Source organism: Taudactylus pleione, unplaced genomic scaffold, assembly GCF_031769625.1.
Source record: "Taudactylus pleione unplaced genomic scaffold, aTauple2 ptg000080l, whole genome shotgun sequence".
In the NCBI taxonomy this organism is placed as follows: Eukaryota; Metazoa; Chordata; class Amphibia; order Anura; family Myobatrachidae; genus Taudactylus; species Taudactylus pleione.
This window is the reverse complement of record NW_028284482.1, coordinates 2,048,137-2,065,922: the sequence shown is the minus strand read 5'-3', so window position 1 is coordinate 2,065,922 and position 17,786 is coordinate 2,048,137. Positions and strand designations below refer to the sequence as shown.

The following is a 17,786-nucleotide window of genomic DNA, read 5'->3' as shown; positions in this document are numbered from 1 at the left end:
AATCTATGCCATTTATTTTTTATTCCATAGGCTCTTTGTGCATTGAACACCCTGGCATTTCTTTATCTTGTGTGTGTGTAATAAAGTAATTGTTGAACACATAAAACTTACTTGGTCTCCTGAACCATAGAGGTACAGGGTACCTTCAGCCAGGGGTTGAGTATGAAATACCGGCAGTTGTAATGCCTGCTGTCAAAATGAAGACAGCGGCATCCCAATGCTCATTATCCTGACAGGATACCTAACCCCTAACCAGGGGCGTTTTAAGAGAGGAGGGGGCCCGTGTGCCCTCCTCGTGCGGGGCCCCCTCCTCTCTCCCTGGTGGCTGGCAGCCGACTGACGCGGCTGGCCAGCCACCAGAGCATTAGTAGACTCTGGGCACTAGAGTGTGCCTGGAGTCTACTGCGCTTGACGCAGAAAAAATGGCCATGGCGGCCATTTTCCGGCATTCTGTGCATGCGCAGTAGACTCCGGGCACAATCTAGTGCCCGGAGTCTTATGCGCAAAACACCGGAAAATGGCCACGGCGACCATTCTTCCGGTGTTATGAGCAGCAGTGACACCCGACGCGGGACCTCAGACAGGTAAGTTTTAAAAAAATATGGGTGCAGTGTGTGCGGTGCGGGGCCCCCCTGGACCCTGGGGCCCATGTGCCCCGCACACACTGCACCCATTATAGATACGCCACTGCCCCTAACCCTCCCTTCTTGCACCCTAACCCTCCCCGTTAGTGCCTAAATTTAGCCCTCCCCCTTGGTGCCCAAACCTAACCGTCCCCCCTTAGTGCCTAACCCACCCCCAGTGGTGTCTAGCCCTAATCTCCTAAGAAGCTCCGATGTACCTTTGATCGTGATGGTGGCTGTCGAGATTCCGGCGTTGGGATTTAGACTGGCGTCAGAATTTTGACGCCTATTTTTAGTCCCAGGTTGGGCTTCCGACGCTGGAATTCCAATAGCCGGCATCCCGTCTGCCGGCATACTATCTATATCCCGTCAGCCAGCATATATGACTGCCTTAGGGTTGACCTGCTAGTGCTGAGTAGTAAAAGAGCCAAACATAAAAACGGATATATATGCACAACAATGGATTCAGAGCATATTCTCAATATAAGATTTTCTTTAGAGCGTAACAGGAGAACCAAACAGAATACAACACTAGTGTGGTAACCATCTGTGAAGTTACTAACAGTTCGGAAAATGTAACCCACCTTTTCTAGCCATCAGGGAGATTAGATTAGGAGCTCTACCTGTCAAAAAGCAGCAATAAAAGAGGTTTTCTATTGCCACATATAGCATCAATAGAAATATAGACTCACTTTCATCAGCCAGTAGGCGTCCTTCTCCATCCACATGACCTGGGTCACACATGTGACTGCACTGGACGCTTGGTCCCAGCATTCCAGTGCAAAGTATGCAAACATTTAAAAAAGCAGCAAAAAAAAAAAATAGGTTTAAAAATAGAAATAAGAAGAAAATGCTTTAAATAAATAAAAAAAATTTCCTGCATCACATCCTGCTATTGACTTCCTGAGATGGAAATAGTATTAGAGGACAGCTGTTTTTGATAAAATTTGCTGTAAATATTGCAGGAGAGCCCCTGCAAAGTCCAAAACCTGGCAACGGCCATAACAGGTAACAAAGGGCTTGATTCATTATGGATCGCAACTGCGATTGCAATAGCGATTATGTACGCAGTCTCACTGTGATAGTATGCTAATCCACTGCGATCGCTATGCCGTTGCTGCACTACATAAGGACGTCCACTTTACCTTACACACATCCATAATATGTAGCAAGACTGTGAAACCATCGGTACCATCGCAGCCGCACGCACAAGCTCTGACCTTATTTAGAAATTGTTAACTTCCTCGCAGTGAGTACACAAGCTGCCTATGGCATCGCAGTGAATAATTTATGCACGCCCCTGCAACGGCGTTTCGCCGACCACCCCCACCACCTCCCACAAATGGTACTTTCTGTCAATCACTCTGCGATGGGTCTGTGTAGTCACTTCGTTTGCAGTCCCGATTGCAGTGGCTGGTTCATGCACTGCGATGCATACGCATGCGCAGAACGCAACAATCGGCCGATTGCTTGCGTAATCACAGTTGCCATCGGTAGTGAATCAGGCCCAATGAACACTAGTGAAAATCCCTAAATCCTAGAAAATAAAAAGCCATTTTTCCAGGGTTTAAGGAACTTCTCCCTTTGATAAATCGTCCCCTAGATATCAAGGAGCATTAGATTCCTTATTTAATATTCCAGGAGCCCGCTATTGCTTTTGTCTTATTTTTTTATACATCTTAGGGTCCTATGTATTAATAATTGCGGCACTGCCATGGTTATTAACAATCTGTATTGCTCCGGATATTTACATTTTGGAAGAAAATATCACAGCTATGTACTAAACTGAACCCGCAGGAACAGCAGTAGCAATAACCACTGTCCCTGTAAGTGACTTTCCTGGCACATTTGCGAAAGACTCCTCTGGGGTAATCTGACACTGCGCTTGCGCACAGTGTCAGTCTTCAGGCCCGGGGCTACAGGAGGGGGTATCAGAAGATCTCTCTCCTGCGAGTAAAGCCTCCATAGGCTTAAAGTCATTTACACCATCTGAACATGTTATAAACTAATGGGGATCTTTGTAAAATCTTTGTAAAGCTTTGCTTTTCGTAGTTTGGTACATAAGGGTCGGATCGTAGTCCCCATTGATAATAACAGGGACTGCGTTCTGCAGTACTAATTAGCCTTCTGCAGAAAATTTCTGTGAAATCTCCTGCAATAGGCTATTAGTACTTAGCAACAGTTCATAAAATTATGCAGAAACTGCAGTTTCTACAAAATTGTATGAAAAACGCTTGATAAATAGGCCCCTTGATGTCAGTTACTAGTGTTATTGTCAGTAAAATGTATAGAATGTAGATAAAATATAAGCTGTATGCAATGGCTTACCTTCTCTTGTTTCTGTAGCAATGTCCCATTATTGACTTCCACGCTTCCAAAAAGTGAATTCCTTATCATACCAAACATTGCTCTATTGTTTAGTATTTGTATTTATTATATCTCTAGTGACTGTGGGAAATTTAGATGACTCCTGTGATAGTAAATATGATATTTGTTTGTAATATATCGGTAGGTGCCTCACAAATTCACACACACTTCACTGCACCCTTATTCTCTTCTGGCCTTTCCTAGCTTGAAACCTTTCTCACTCCTCTGTCCCTTTTCCTGCTTGTATATTCACTCAATGGGAGGTGCTGATAGCAGCTTTTCTGCTTCTCTTCCTGTGACCATTCATGGGAGGAGATAAAGATTCTCAGCTTGGCTAATAACAGGTTCTGAATGTCAGTTTGTCAGCAACTATTAGAATTATATATTGTATCACAATATGTTTTGGACACATCATATATGGAATTTTATTGGAAAATATCAACAACAAATGATAACAAAAATAATGTTATGAAACAGAGGAGCTCATTATTATCCTTTATTTATATGGCGCCACAAGTGTTCCGCAGCGCCTTACATAGTACATAGAACTAATAAGTGGTCAATAAACAAGTAACTTACAGTACATTCAGACCTCGCAAGATGCGGTGCTCGCTGTTGAAAAGGGGCTGGATATTGAAATTCCTCAATCGCGCTGCGTGGCGTAAGGACGCCCTCTATGTCTTAGCGAGCTACGGCACTGAACGCTCGCTAGTGTATAAAGACGGCACCTTTCCCCTCGCAACACACGTCATCTCCTGGATTTGTTTGATTAATCAGTAACATTGAGAGCCATCGGAGCTGCTTGCAGCCCTTGAGGTTGCCTTTCCCCGCCGCAAACACTGCGATCAGTGCGGGCTGAAATACATGCAGGTGACGTGTACAATGACTTACGAGTGGCTTACAAGCAACCAAAATCTGATCGCAAAGACTGGCTTGCGCACGCGTACTGCGAATTATAACCTTTTACTGCCTGCAAGGAATGTACAAATAATGGAAAATTAAATTGTAGTTTCCTGCACATTGCCCTTTTCTCCCCTCCCTCTGTTATTTATTCTTAATCTGGGTACACACTATAAGATGCAATAGTATATTGTACTGTATATTGTACTGTATATTGTACACATTGAATAGAGTGTATGCCCAATCAGTCATTCCTGGCCATCATTCATCGCATTATACCATCTGCTGTGCTGCCCATCAGATGGGACAATGCAATGAACAATGTGGTGCACATCATCTAGGGGTATATTTACTAAAGTGAGAGTCTTTAGAAATGGAGATGTTGCCCATAGCAACCAGATTCTACTTAACAATTAACTAGCACTTTCTAGAAGATGATAGCTAGAATCTGATTGGTTGCTATGGACAACAGCTCCACTTATAAAAAGGCTCACTTTAGTAAATATACCCCCTAGTGTGTGTATGCACAATGGCATGACCACACAATATATTGGACCAACCTTTCCTCTGTTTGCCATTGATATACATAATAATTGCATAGGGTATACAGAGGAAATTATTAATTGGATGCAATCCCCTGACACAATATATTGTGCCGTCGTTCAGAAGATTTCATAGCATGTACACTCTATATTGTGTGTTCTGGGATTTAGTATACTTGGGGCAACCAGCTTTACCCTCATCCATATCTTCTTACTTCGTGGTAAAGTAATACTGGTATTGCACTCCTTGCTCAGCAGTCAACAACAGAAGATCACTGGTAATCAATAGCGGATTTTACCTAGTGGTTGCATGGCTGCAGCTCCCCCCGGTATATACCACCACCACCCCTAGTAAGCCCCCAGTCTCCCAGTATGTGCACTGGCAGTGAATTCCCATTGGAAAGCTTTCTGCTAGTTGTATGCTGGATTATCAGTCCCAGGAGACTGCAGCACAAAGAAAGTGGCGTCATAAGGGGGGCGTGAGCCGCACCCGGGAGTCACCCGCATAGGGGTGACACCAAAGTGCCTACTTCTCCTCAGTGACAGGAGCCCGAAACGGAGCCGCGTTCCTGCCGTTGGGGTGGAGGGAAGAGGCCAGGATCTCAATCATCTGATGGAGATTTCCTAGCTTCTTTCTCTCATCTGCCCCAGCCGGCTTGCGTAACCTCATGGGTCACTTAACTGGCAGATGTTCTTCAGGTTATCTGATGCTGCGTTGTACAACGCAGCTTGGATGAGTAATGCATGCAGGAGGCGTGATGCCTCCTGCTGCATTACCATGATTGCAAGGATGGGATTGCAAAGCTGCTTGCGTGCAGTTAACCTGAATCAGGCCCAAAGTTCTGGACAATGTATTTGTAATCCACAACTGGTAATAGCAATAATCTTATAATCTAATGCAGTTCTTAATTTCAAAAAGCAATAGCTTTGGTTTTCCAATGACAAGTTACAAAAAACACAGTTCCACTTGCAATATATCCCAATTGTCTTCAGCACTGCGCAGTAGCAATAACTCAGGGCCTGATTCAGCAAGGAACGCAGTTGCTTATACACACGCAATTGGTCGATTAATTCGCAATGCGCATGCCAGACACTGTGATCAGGATTGCGATCGCAGAGGATACGCAGACCCATGACAGAGTGATTGACATGAAGTGCCATTTGTGGGTGGTGACGGGGATGGTTGGCCGAATACAGGCGTGCCAGTGCATTTCAACACCATTGCATGGACGTGCATAAATTATCCATTGTGATACCAGACACCTCCTGAGGTCTCACAGCAGGCGCAGAAGGAAGAAAGTCCTGAGTAAGGTCTGGGCTTCATTAACTGTGCGTATGGGTCTGATGTTACTCTATGTTACAGTTTGTTTTTCTATATTGGGTAAGTATATGGATGTGAGTAAGGGGAAGTGAGTGTCCTTATTTCAGGCTGCGATCGCAATGCGAATGCAAACATTTACATATCACCGCTGATATTAGCAACTGTGTTGCATGTGTGTAAGCAGAATAGCGATCCATAGTGAATCAGACCCTCTGTTCCAAAATGCTCTTTAACTCAATTCAGTATTCACACAAAATGACTGCTGCTTTTACACTGACAACTAAAGCAATGTTTCTCTAGTACTGTAGCTTAAACAAGATGAATATCACGCTGTTTACTGAACCTCAGGGCCAGATTCAGAGATGCACGCTAACCCAATAGCTAGTGTACATCTTCAATGGTTTAGGGTCTTTGCATATGCAGGACCCATTCTGCGCATCTGCAGAACAGGTCCTGCAAGCTTGCTCGCATACCCCCTCAAGTCACAGCATGATTGACATGCTGCGGCATGTGGGGGGTGGAGTGGGGGTGTGGCTGGCCACCATTACCAGAAACGGGGGCGTGTTGCCCTATTTTTTGGGAGGCATGAGGCTAAAATCTATGCAGGTGGATTTCCTGGCCTCGCAGCTGCCAGGGCCTGACCAGGCTGTGGCAAGTTTCAGCTACCGCAGCCTGGCAAAAGGAGCAACCATCGCAACAATCAGTCCCGATGGTTGCGATGGTGATCCCAGGTTGTGACCTCAGTCGCAGCGCTGGGATTGCAGATGCAGCATGAGGTGTCTGTTTCCTTCAGACATCTGCTGCATTTGCAGTAGATGGAATTGCATAGCCGCTCGTTGTGTGACTCTGCAATTCCGTCCATCACTGAATCAGGCCCTCAGGAATACATGAAATATAGCAGATATCAGTATCTCTTAGCAATTCTTAGTATTTGTTGATAATTTTCAATATGTCTCATACAATTTCACAATAGCTCTTTAACAGTTCTCAGTAGATCTCAAACAGTAGATATATCTCCCTTTTACAGCTCTTTTACTCACTCACAGCCTCTATGTATCTCAACTACGGATCCCAGTACTGACACACTGTCTCGGGTTCTCAGTCTCAGCTAGTGCTTCTGCAGCGGTCACCTCACCACTTCAGCAATAACGCTTTGACCAGTTTCTTGTCTCTCACAGCAGAATTATGACAGCTCACCCCACTCTGCAATTCACTCGTTAGCATCTTATGATCTCAACTGTGCATGTGCAGCCACAAACACAACCCCATGCCCCTGCACCATCTTGGTAGTGTGTGATGTACTACATGGATGCGCAGCACATTTTTCTCTAGAGTGTGAGTACCTTATCGCATATACCACTACTACTAATGCTGTCTCCAGTTACTCAGTCTGCTTACTCTATATTATTCTGTGCTATCGCTAACCAGTATTATTTCTGTTACCACTGTTGTATAAATAAACCTGCAAGCCGGGTTAATGATAAATTGTCTGGCCTAAACTCCACTTTACAATTCCTCTGATGCCTATTGTTCTACTACAACAGGACATATCAGCAGGTAATGGGCCCAGGCAGCACAGTATCCTGCATGTGCAGTATACTGTGAGTTCTGCATTTGGATCAGCATACAGCTTGCACTGTGCAGCAGCAGCCAGCATGAACTTCATGAAAATAAGAAGCTCAGAGAATTATGCCACATGGAAGTTTGCTATGGAGATGCAGCTGATGCATGAGAAGCTGTGAAAGACTACAACTAAACATGGTGACATTCCTAACTCAGATGAAGTAGATAAGCCTATGGAACCCATGTGGGGCAACACATTTGCTTCATAATTCTAGGGAAAGTGTCAGCATATGACATGTGGATAGCCCTGCAGACAGTATATGAAGACAGAGGTCTCATGAGGAGGATAAATTTGAGGTGTACACTGGGCCTGATTCAGAGATGGATGCAGCTAACATCTGCAGAATTCAAGTCAATGATGAGAAAGTCACATCACATAGGCAATGCTACAGAATCTAACATCTGAATTAGATTTCTTAGTAGTAGCTCTAGAGTCCAATACAACCAAGCTATTAACAGAGGGCCTGATGTAAAGATGTACTAATGTGATTGCATCTGGAATTTCGCACGGTTCGAAATAGCAAAAATATGTCTCAAACACACCGTTTCTCCTGATACGCAGAGAGCTTACATGCTGCAAAGGAGATCGCAATAGCTAATGCCCCTGAAACAGTGTTTGAACTAGAGGTGGGCAATAAGCAGCCCCCAAGCTGTTGTAGAACTACACATCCCAGCATGCCCTGCCAAAGTTTTGTTATTTGACCATGTGAAAACTGTTGCAAGGCATGCTGGGATTTGTAGTTAAACAACAGCCGGAGGGCCGCCTATTGGCAACCCCTGGTTTAAACAGTTAGACTTGCCTGCGTTTACCTAGCCACCACCCATTACCTCCCCCAAACGCTGACTACCTGTCACTTATTGAATCCACTGTATGAGTGTAGTCGCAAAACAATTGCTACATGTGCACAAGGGCAAACAATTGCTTGATCAGCATAAGTATCAACATTGCAGGTCCAGGTACAGGTGTTTCATATGTCACTAAGTCACCCTTTGTTTGAATCTTACATTATGCTAATCAACTAGCTTAACTAATAACTAGAAATAACCACTCAGACATGTATGTGGAATTAAAAGAGGACACGGATTAAATTTATTGATCAAACTGTAGTTAGAAATATGGTGGCAGTAAGCAAGCAGTGCTCCGAGGCCACAGCTCAACAAATATATATGACTAAATAAGAAGAGGCGGATCCCTGCCCAGTGCAAACTGTCCTAAGGCATTGACCCTTCCTTAAGATAAAGGCCAGGTCCCCCCCTAAGGAGAATGACCAACCTCTACCCCTGCACCTCTACCTGTTGGAAGGAAAACATGAAAACTGCACAGTCCAACAAAAATAAACAAGAATTGCATACAAAACAGCTTAGTCGGGTGGGTGGGTGGGGTTCCAAAACTGGAAAATAGGAAGATGGCTCCTCTTCCAGACTATTTATAAGAATGGTAGGGGCCCTGCCCCTTATTACTGCCATAAGCTATTATTTTGATGGATACAATCCTGGTTACGCCTCCTTTTTCCCTTAACCCCTAGCGAACTAGCAATATTCCATCACTAAACAGGGTGCTTATCTTTCCTCAAACTTATTCAAGTATTTGGATCTATAAAGTTGGACACAAAGGGCAGCATGTAATGGAGTGCGAGTTTTTTTGTAAAAATCCATTTAGAAGGTGCAAGATGGGGCCACAACTCGCAAATGTAATTGGGCGCACGTTTCTGGTTAAAATCAAAAGCCGCGTGTGAGTTCTTGCGAGAATTCAGACCAGGAAGCATGCGAGGTAATGACCAACCAGAATGCGGGTTTTAAAATGCGACTTGAAGAGTTTCAGAAAACCTCACCCATTGGCATCCAAATGTCCCATGACTAATACCTCACCCACCCTATATGAACCCCTGAGCCACCATTTTGTCTTTAAAAGGTAGTGAAGCGTTTTAGTGACAACAGCTTGTGGGAGAAACAGAGTGCAGTTTGTTGCTTACAGCATGTCAGCCAGGACACTAGGACACCAGAGGAGAATGGAAGGAGAAGAAGGAGGTATTTGTGGTTGAGGTAGTGAGTGAGGAGGATGAGGGAGGTAGTAAGGTGCAGGAGGGTGAGGTGATTTCAGAGTAGGAGGAGGAAGAGGCTACTTGCCCTATGCCTTAGAAGGCTCGCACTGGTTTTAATGTGTGTTTTACTTATGAGGAAAATAGTGCATTAGTACACATTATGGTGCCAGTTTTCCATTGCCTTTTAGGAGACTGGGCACACCGTACTTCCATAGATAGGAAGAAGGAGATGTGGGAGGGCATCACCAATGCTGTTAATGCCGTTGTAGCGAGGGCCAGTGTACTAGTGCAGTCACTGGTCTTGCTACTGAGCACCCTCACCTTCCACCCCTGGGGGATGGGGGTGCCTGGGTTCGGAGGGAGCCCAAGGCATCATGGTGGGACGGGATCCAGAGGGATCCTGGCCCAGTTCACTGATGTGGCAGGGTTCCGACGGCACCAGTGGGCCGGGTTCCTGCCACCACGGTGTCTGAAGTCGCCAATGGGTGTAGAGGTAGCCGTTGACTTCTGCCACTACCCCACATGCATGTTGGCGGCGGGTTCTAATCTGCAAGGTTTCAGACCCTGCCAAATCAGCACACGGCAGTTTAAACTTGGCACCGACTGCGAGCCAATCATGGGTCGCAGAGCAGCAGACAGCAAGGGATGGCTGCAGTGAGCCAATCAGGGCTCCCCGCGGCATTGCCTCACTCCCTGGTGCTGGCTTGTATTAGCCGGTGTGAGGGGGCGGAATTCAGTCCGTCAGCCGGGAAGGAGCAGTGAAGAGCTCCTGATGCAAGAAGAACAAAGAAAAAACGTCGGAAGTCCCGGATGGTGGCGGCCATTACAAAAGATCTTGAATAGGCCACTGCCCACAGGGTGAAGAAAAACAGGGCGACACCCACCCGAAGTGGGGTCGGTAAAGACATTAGAAGCCCTGGGACAGCAGTGGACCATGCAAAAGAGCCCGCCACTGTTGCCCAGGTGAAGGCCTCAGGAAGCTCAGAGGTTGTGAAAGGTGTTCCACCTCCGGTTAAGACCACAGGGTGGCTGTGGCTGAGCCATGCTTGGCTCATCCAAAGATCCCAGGACTGGTATAACTCCCTAGACCATCGGGGCCATTGTAGAGTCGGTGCTATGCTGGGGGCATTGTAAAGTCAGCGCTTGCTGGAGGCATTGTAAAGTCGGCGCTAGGTCATGGGCATTGTAAAAGGGTGTGGGCATTGTAAAATTGGCACTAGGCCATGTGCATTAGTAAAGTTGGCGCTAGGCCGTGGGCATTGTAAACTCGGTGCTAGGCCGTGGGCATTGGTAAAGTTGGTGCTAGACCGTGGGCATTGGTAAAGTCGGTGCTAGGCCATGGGCATTGGTAAAGTCAGTGCTAGGCCATGGCCATTGGTAAAGTTGGTGCTAGGCAGCTGAGGGCAGATATTGTTCAGGCGGCATTAGGCCATGTTACTGAGGGCAAAAGGCCCTAAAGGCATTGTTTGAAACTTGGTCAGGCAGTCAGGCCCCCCTGAAAGGTAGGCTGAGCTAGACTGCTGCATTTCCCGCAGCCAGGTCCCCATGAAAGGTAGGCTGTTGGCAAAGGTGCAGAATCTCCTGCAGTCTGGTAGGCTGTGGTAAGGTACCTGTCTTGTATTGGGTTCTGTAATTGTATTTTCTGTTGTCTGCAACTGCTGCATTTTCGGGGATATGTATTGTTGGAGTATCTAAGTATAGCAGGATAATGGAGTGCACCACACTTAGACTGTGTTCATTGTTGTTCACCGGGTCAGCTAGAGTTAGGGTCCCAGGTGTGAATGGGTAGTTAGGTTGCTGTGGGTGGCACACGCTAGGGGAAAAGAGGTCAGGATATCACAGCCATGGGGTTGGACTGTTGTTGTTGTGTTCATTCGCAGGTGCTGAAATCAGGATCACTCATCCACTAAGGGGATAAAAGTAGCTTCAGTAAGCATAATCCGTGTCTTGTGTGCAGTTTATGTCATGTGTCATCCCTTCCCCCTTCCCTTTCTGGTGTTTTAATTCAGGTTGCACCCTTGTGCTTGGCACGTAGGTGTAACGAGTCTGAGGCCTAAAGTGCCAGTGATGACCATCCACTGATGCCTGTGGAGGTCATCCCGACTCAGCGCGTGTTTTTCTTGTAGAGCCTGTGAGCGGGACTCCCAGCCTTTACTGTCCTCATCCGACCTGTGTTCCAGGTTCGCCGTCAGGAGCATCATCGATGGCCTGAAGGTGAGAGTCATAGAATGTGGGAGGTTAGTGCCAGGGGCGTACGGAGGGCAGTTCCTCCAGAGAGCGAGCTCCGGGTGCAGAAGTTGCTAGAGGAAGCAGCTGTCAAATAGCTAACAGCCTGCCGGGTTTGTGTCCAGCCTGCCAGGTGATGTGGAAGTGTGAATACAGAGCAGCAGCAGCTCCAGTCCTGCCTTCCTGCTGTGAGACTCTCTGGTCAGACAAGCTTATGCTGAGGCCTGATTGGTGGAGCTCAGCACATGCTCATCTGACCCCAGCTAGGGATGGCCATCAGTATGGTTACCATCGACGGCAAAATAGAAAGTGGCCATCGATGTAATCAACTATGCAATGGAAGACCATTGATTGCTTCACCAACCGATGGTCATCCCTGTTCCATGACTGACTGGCATCTGGGCCAATCAGAAATGGGGGAGTGGCTTTGTGGGTGTTGGGGGGCAGAACTATGCTCCGTGTCCCGGCACCTTGAAACATAAAAAATCGGTAATGTTCTTCCATCGATGGAGGGAGACCATCTAGTTCTCCCCATCGATGGGAAAAACATTTGACATCAGCCATAACTCATCCATGATTATGAATCATCGATGTCGATGGCCATCCCTAACCCCAGCAGCAGGCCGGGCTAAAGCAGCATGTAGACATCAGGGGTTTGGTTTTATAGGAAGAAACACTGTAACAGCATTTTCTAGGTTAAGTACATAGAAAAAGAACAATAATTAAAATATTGCATCTGTAGGTATTACATTCATCTGAAATGGATAGAAGTATGGCACTAAGATGTCTCCGTCCCCTCTGCTGTCAGGTGTCTTCCTAGAGAGGACACCGGATGAGAGAGGGACTCCGACAGTGCTGATGGAAAAAAAAGTTAAGTTAGAGGTCCCGTGCCAGGTGTTAGATGGTCTCTGTTATCGACAGCATTGCAGAGACCAAATTCACCGCGGGAGTGTCACTCGCACAGAAGGAAGATGTTAGGGACCGTGGGCCTGGTTCAGAGACAGACGCTCTGAAAGAGCGCTCGCTCTGAATCAGGGCTTGTTTTTTTTCTTTTTTTTTTGTGCGGCCTCCTGGCCACTCGCATAGCTGTGGGTGACCACAGCAATTGCAAGCGGCTAGGATGATGGTCACGATGGTCAAGACCATCGCGACCATCGGGGCTTGCGATGAGACCCTTGTGGTAGGGTCTCATGGCCGCAAGCCCCAGAGAGCTTCCGGCTCTAATAGAGCCGGAAGCTCTACCACTGGGAACGCCTCCGTTTGTGAAGCCACCCCCCGCCACGCTTACAAAACGGGGCGAGCTGTTGATCAACATTGACAGCCACCCCTTTTGTAGTAAGCCACAGAGCGAGCGAATTTCTCTCTCGCTCCGGGGCTTGCGCACGTGCAATGCGGCCGCTGCGCAGAGCCCACCATCGGCCCGCTTGCGAGTGCTCAAGTGCTAGCGAGCGGGTCTGAATCAGGCCCTGTGTTTGTTGTGGACCCGGGGTGGAAACAGGAGCTGACACTGGAACAGGTTTAAACTGAAAGGTTTCGATGTTTAATGTGAATGTTCGTAGACATGAACAATATGATAAACTAAAGTCCAGTAATAAACAAACTGATATATGTGGCTGAAGGGAACTGTAGTGAATGGGAGTAAATGAAGGACCAGATCAGTGACAGAGATTAATCCAGATAGACTGTGAGAGTGAAGTGGATATTCTGGTTTGCTGAATAGTGGCTGATAGGGAAATCCGGAAATGCTGTGACGATGGCTGAAAGAGAAATCCGGAAATGCTGTGATGATGGCTGTGCAGGAATGGGTTAACTGAGGAGGCAGGTTCATGCAGGAGTGGGTCTGGTGGAAGGTGCAGGGCTGATCTCCAGCGGAGAGCAAGGCAAGGCAGAGTGGTGCAGGCTATGCCGGGAGCCAGAGGCCGACAAGGAGCTAGGGCAAGCACCGGAGCACAAGTCTAGGGTTCAGGAGCACAGAGAACTCTCTCCCACAGCTATGCTGTGAACACATTGGACTGCACTGGAACTCCAAACACCCTTAAGTACCCAGTGGCGGAACATGATAGGCCAGAGAGAGCAGGTGACCTACAGACGATTGGCCTGCTATGTCACATGGCCAGAGACAACATGGTGGCATCCAGACACCTGTGACGCAAAGACACCACTAGACTTACCCTTGCCAGGATGGGCCAATCCTGGCAGACCTCTGCTTACAGCCAATGCCAGTCTCCACACGCCAGCTCCCCCCGACAGAAGGACTGCGCCACAGCGCCTTCACCGGTAAGGACCGCAATCCACCACGCCGCGAAAACCTGGTTGTGACAGAAGATACCTTTTGTGTGTAGAGACAGTTTGGAGGTCTCCTGGGTGGCAAGTATCTGTTATAGTAGTCCGATTTTGTGATTGATTTCATCACTCATAATTTGCAACATAGTATAAACTGTGTGTTTTTTCAGTAGCATTTTATAAAGGTGTCAAATATATTTCAGCTTGATTACAATTAATACTGTAGATATTATGTGAACAGACAATGGCTCTCATTCAGAGGCGGTCGCAAGAAGCGATCGCTATCTCTGAATGAGGGTGGCCGCTTCTTTTTTTTAGTGCGGCCTCCTGGTCGCTAGCTAAGCTGTGGGTTACCACCCACAGCTTAGCGACCGACCAGGGTGATGGTCGCGATGGTCAAGACCATCGCGACCATCGGGGCTTGCGACGAGACCCTAAGGTTGGGTCTCGGCAAGCGCAAGCCCCAGGGAGCTTCCTGCTCTGATCGAGCAGGAAGCTCCCCACTGACATCATTGTTGATGTCAGTGGGGCCGCCCCCAAACTACAAGCGTTCCATCGGGAACGCCTCCGCTTGGCCGGCCACCCCCCATGCCTGCCTCCCAAATGGGGCGAGCTGTCAATCACCATCGACAGCTCGCCCCCTTTGGTGCGAGACCCATAGCGACGGAGCGCCCGTCGCTAGCCGGGTCTCACACATGCACACGTTGGAGCCAGGTCCGATGTGCGCATGCCCAGTGGGCAAACATCAACCCGGTTGTGAGCGCTCAGCGCTTGCGACTGGGTTTGATTAAGGCCCAATGTCTCTGAGAATTTTCAGTGCCTAATCCATAGTGTAGCACAATAGTTGCACCTCTGGATATTATTAAACATGATATATGGGTTAAGTATCATAAGATTGCAGTATTAACGCAGATGTATGCTTCTCTATGTTATGATTTTTTTGGAATACCTATGTATTGTGATACTTGGGGTAATTAGCTTGGTAGGCTAGTGTCAGTGGTGCAGTGATTAGGTGCAGAATCAGACTCAACACATGGCATTCCAGTAATACAAATTAACGTGGTGCTTTACTTCCAGCATAATCAGGAAACAAACAGAAAATAATAAATGCCTAGCCCTTTCTTAGGGCACTAGCTCACTTCTTGAACCCTCTCTACAGAAGCAGCTACTCTGCATGAAAGTCTCTCACAGTCTCTGAGATTGGTGGTCCTTCCTGCCACATGCAGGACTGGACACTGGCCTCCTGGCCTTTTATAGCTTCCTAGCTTGTCGGCTGCCGCCTCCCACAGTCTGGCCTGCTTCCTTGCAGGTACCATAGCTCAGTCCCAGAGTTGGATAGTCTTCCCTGTATCTCCCAGGTCTAGGCTCAGGCCTCCTGGCCATACTGGCTTACTAGCACAGTGAACTCTGGGCCTGATTCAGAGCCACTCGTAAGCGGCCGCTCGTTCGCTATGAGTGATGTTCGCACAACTGCGCATGTGTATGGGTCTTAATGCGCATGCGCAAACCAGTCATTGCGGTTGGATATCGAGCGCTCGCAAAACAGCGAGGGGCTGCTAATTTGATTGACAGAATGTACTGTTTGTGGGTGGTAACAGTGGAAGGTGCTTGAAAACGGGGGAGTGGAGATCCGAACGCAGGCGTGCCTAACGGTAAAAAGGGCGTTTAATGGGAGTGCATAATTAGTAAGGGAGTGTCATCGACCACGTCACTTGGTTGTCTTTTAGCCTGAACTGCTCGCAGTGATAGCGGTCAGAAAAACCTACCACAAGCACTGCGAGCAGTTCAGATGCCTTTCGATGTACCCGATTAATCAAATGAATACCGGAGATGACGTGTGATGCGAATGGCAAAGGGGCGTCTTTACAAAATAGCGAGCGCATTTTTAGTTTGCTCGCTCAGACATAGAGGCGTCAACAAACCGCAATGAGCGAGCGCACAATTTAAATAGCCAGCCCCTTTTTTGGAACGACCGTCCGCAAATAGCGTCCGGCTCTGAATCAGGACCTCTGTCTGGATGGTCTGCCTCAGTCCTCCCTGGCCTGAGTTCACTGGGCAGCCCTTACACCTCTTCCCAGAATCCATTTCTTCTCTGTGTGGGCGGATCTCTCCTGCCCCACACAGAATCTGCTGCTCACCAGCGCCATCTCTGGTGATACTGCCACAGCATGTACTTATAAAGAACATCCGGATTGCTGTACAATTTGTTATCATCATTGTGATTGTCCGTGTTTCTAACAGAGTACTAATTGACATATGGAGGAGTATTGATGTTTAAAATACGGTATTTTCCCCATACCATTTTATTTTTAATGCTCCTGGGTGGTCAGATGCAACTGTGTATTCATTTAAGAGTATAATATTCGCCATTACACCACTTGAGATTATAATGTATTTTTGTTTTGGGGTAGACTCGTCATCTTTATAATCTGAGTCTAGATATGTAAACCCCTATTTTTTAAACTGAATCAATAAAGGTTACATTTTAATATATATTATTTTTACAACTCAACATCCAGTAATACTTTAAACAACGAGTGCCCCAAAATAGGAATTTCTCTTTAGCAGTTTTGCTAAACCCGTATAGCTGTGTATATTTACTTAAATTTTCCTTGGGAGCACCGCCAAATAATGTATATACTTGGACTATCTCAGTGATATATATAAGCAAGTTGGTTTTGATACATTGTTACTATTTAGTCCGGTGCTGTGTTTCACCCTTGAATCTTTGAGGTCTAAGATATGTCTTCCTCATAGGGTGGCACCAGGCTTAGGTAATTGAAACACAGGGTAAGTAGACAAAGGCAGACTGTAGTGAAGCAGGGACTAGGAACACGATGATTATAGTAAAGCACAGAACTTTATTTGATCACAAGTTGATAGAAGATTTTTAGTAATAGAAAGTCTGAACCTCATACAGAGGAGCGTAAGCAAAACTAAGAACTGTATCCGGAAGGAAGAGGAAAGGCTTGGTAATGACTGAAGACTTCACGCTAATACACAGGGTTGAGCCGTGGCACTGATAGTCAGAATACTTAGAACAAACTACTGAGTAGGACTCGGTGAAAAAGTTACAAAAGTTCTAGAATAGAGTGCTGAGCTGTACTCAGTAAACAATGGCTTAGGAGCTTGCTTGAGAGTACTGAGCCAAGCTCAGTGTAACATGATAGCAACAGTTCTCCAGGTCAGGAACAAACGTAGATCCAACAGGAGCCAAAAACGGAACTATAGGAGAGGTTGTACAGACACTGACTGAGAGTCCAGTAAGGGTTTCTGGGTCACATTCAGACCCGCTCGCAAGCGCTGAGCGCTCGCAAGCGGGTCAATGTTTTCCAAATGCGCATGCGCACGACGGAGGCGCCTCCATCGTGCGCATGCGCGAGACCCGAATAACGACAGGGTAGCCGTCGTTATGGGTCTCGTACCAAAGGGGGCGTGCTGTCGATGGTGATTGACAGCACACCCCCTTTGGTGGGCATGCCAGGGGCGTGGCTGCCCAGACGGAGGCGTTCCCATGGGAATGCCTACCGTCTGGGTCCGGCCCCACTGACATCACTAGTGATGTCAGTGGAAGTGATTTTGGCTCTGATAGAGCCAAAATCACTCCAGGGCTTGCGGCAAGGAGACCCTACCGCAAGGGTCTCGTCGCAAGCCCGATGGTCGCAATGGTCTTGACCATCGCGACCATCATCATGGACGCTCGCATAAGCTGTGGGTGGTAACCCACAGCTATGCGAGCGTCCAAGAGGCCGCCTTGCAAAAAAAAAAAAACACGCCCTGATTCAGAGCGGGCGCTCGTTCAGAGCGTCCGGCTCTGAATCAGGCCCTATATACCAAGTGTCTGCTGCTGGTTGGACAA

The 17,786-nt window shown here is 47.3% G+C and overlaps 1 protein-coding gene across 3 annotated transcripts in view; it reads right to left on the bottom strand.

The window, feature by feature from the left end:
• Nucleotides 1–3,280, bottom strand: part of HEBP1 (heme binding protein 1) — a 183,879-nt gene extending 180,599 nt beyond the window's left edge. For all 3 annotated transcript variants that reach the window (XM_088468111.1, XM_088468113.1, XM_088468112.1), the window contains exon 1: nucleotides 2,952–3,280. In XM_088468111.1, coding sequence (XP_088324237.1) covers nucleotides 2,952–2,980 — 29 coding nt within the window. In that variant the 5' untranslated portion in view covers nucleotides 2,981–3,280. The remainder of the gene's footprint in view (nucleotides 1–2,951) is intronic.
• Between the last annotated feature and the right edge of the window lie 14,506 nt (nucleotides 3,281–17,786).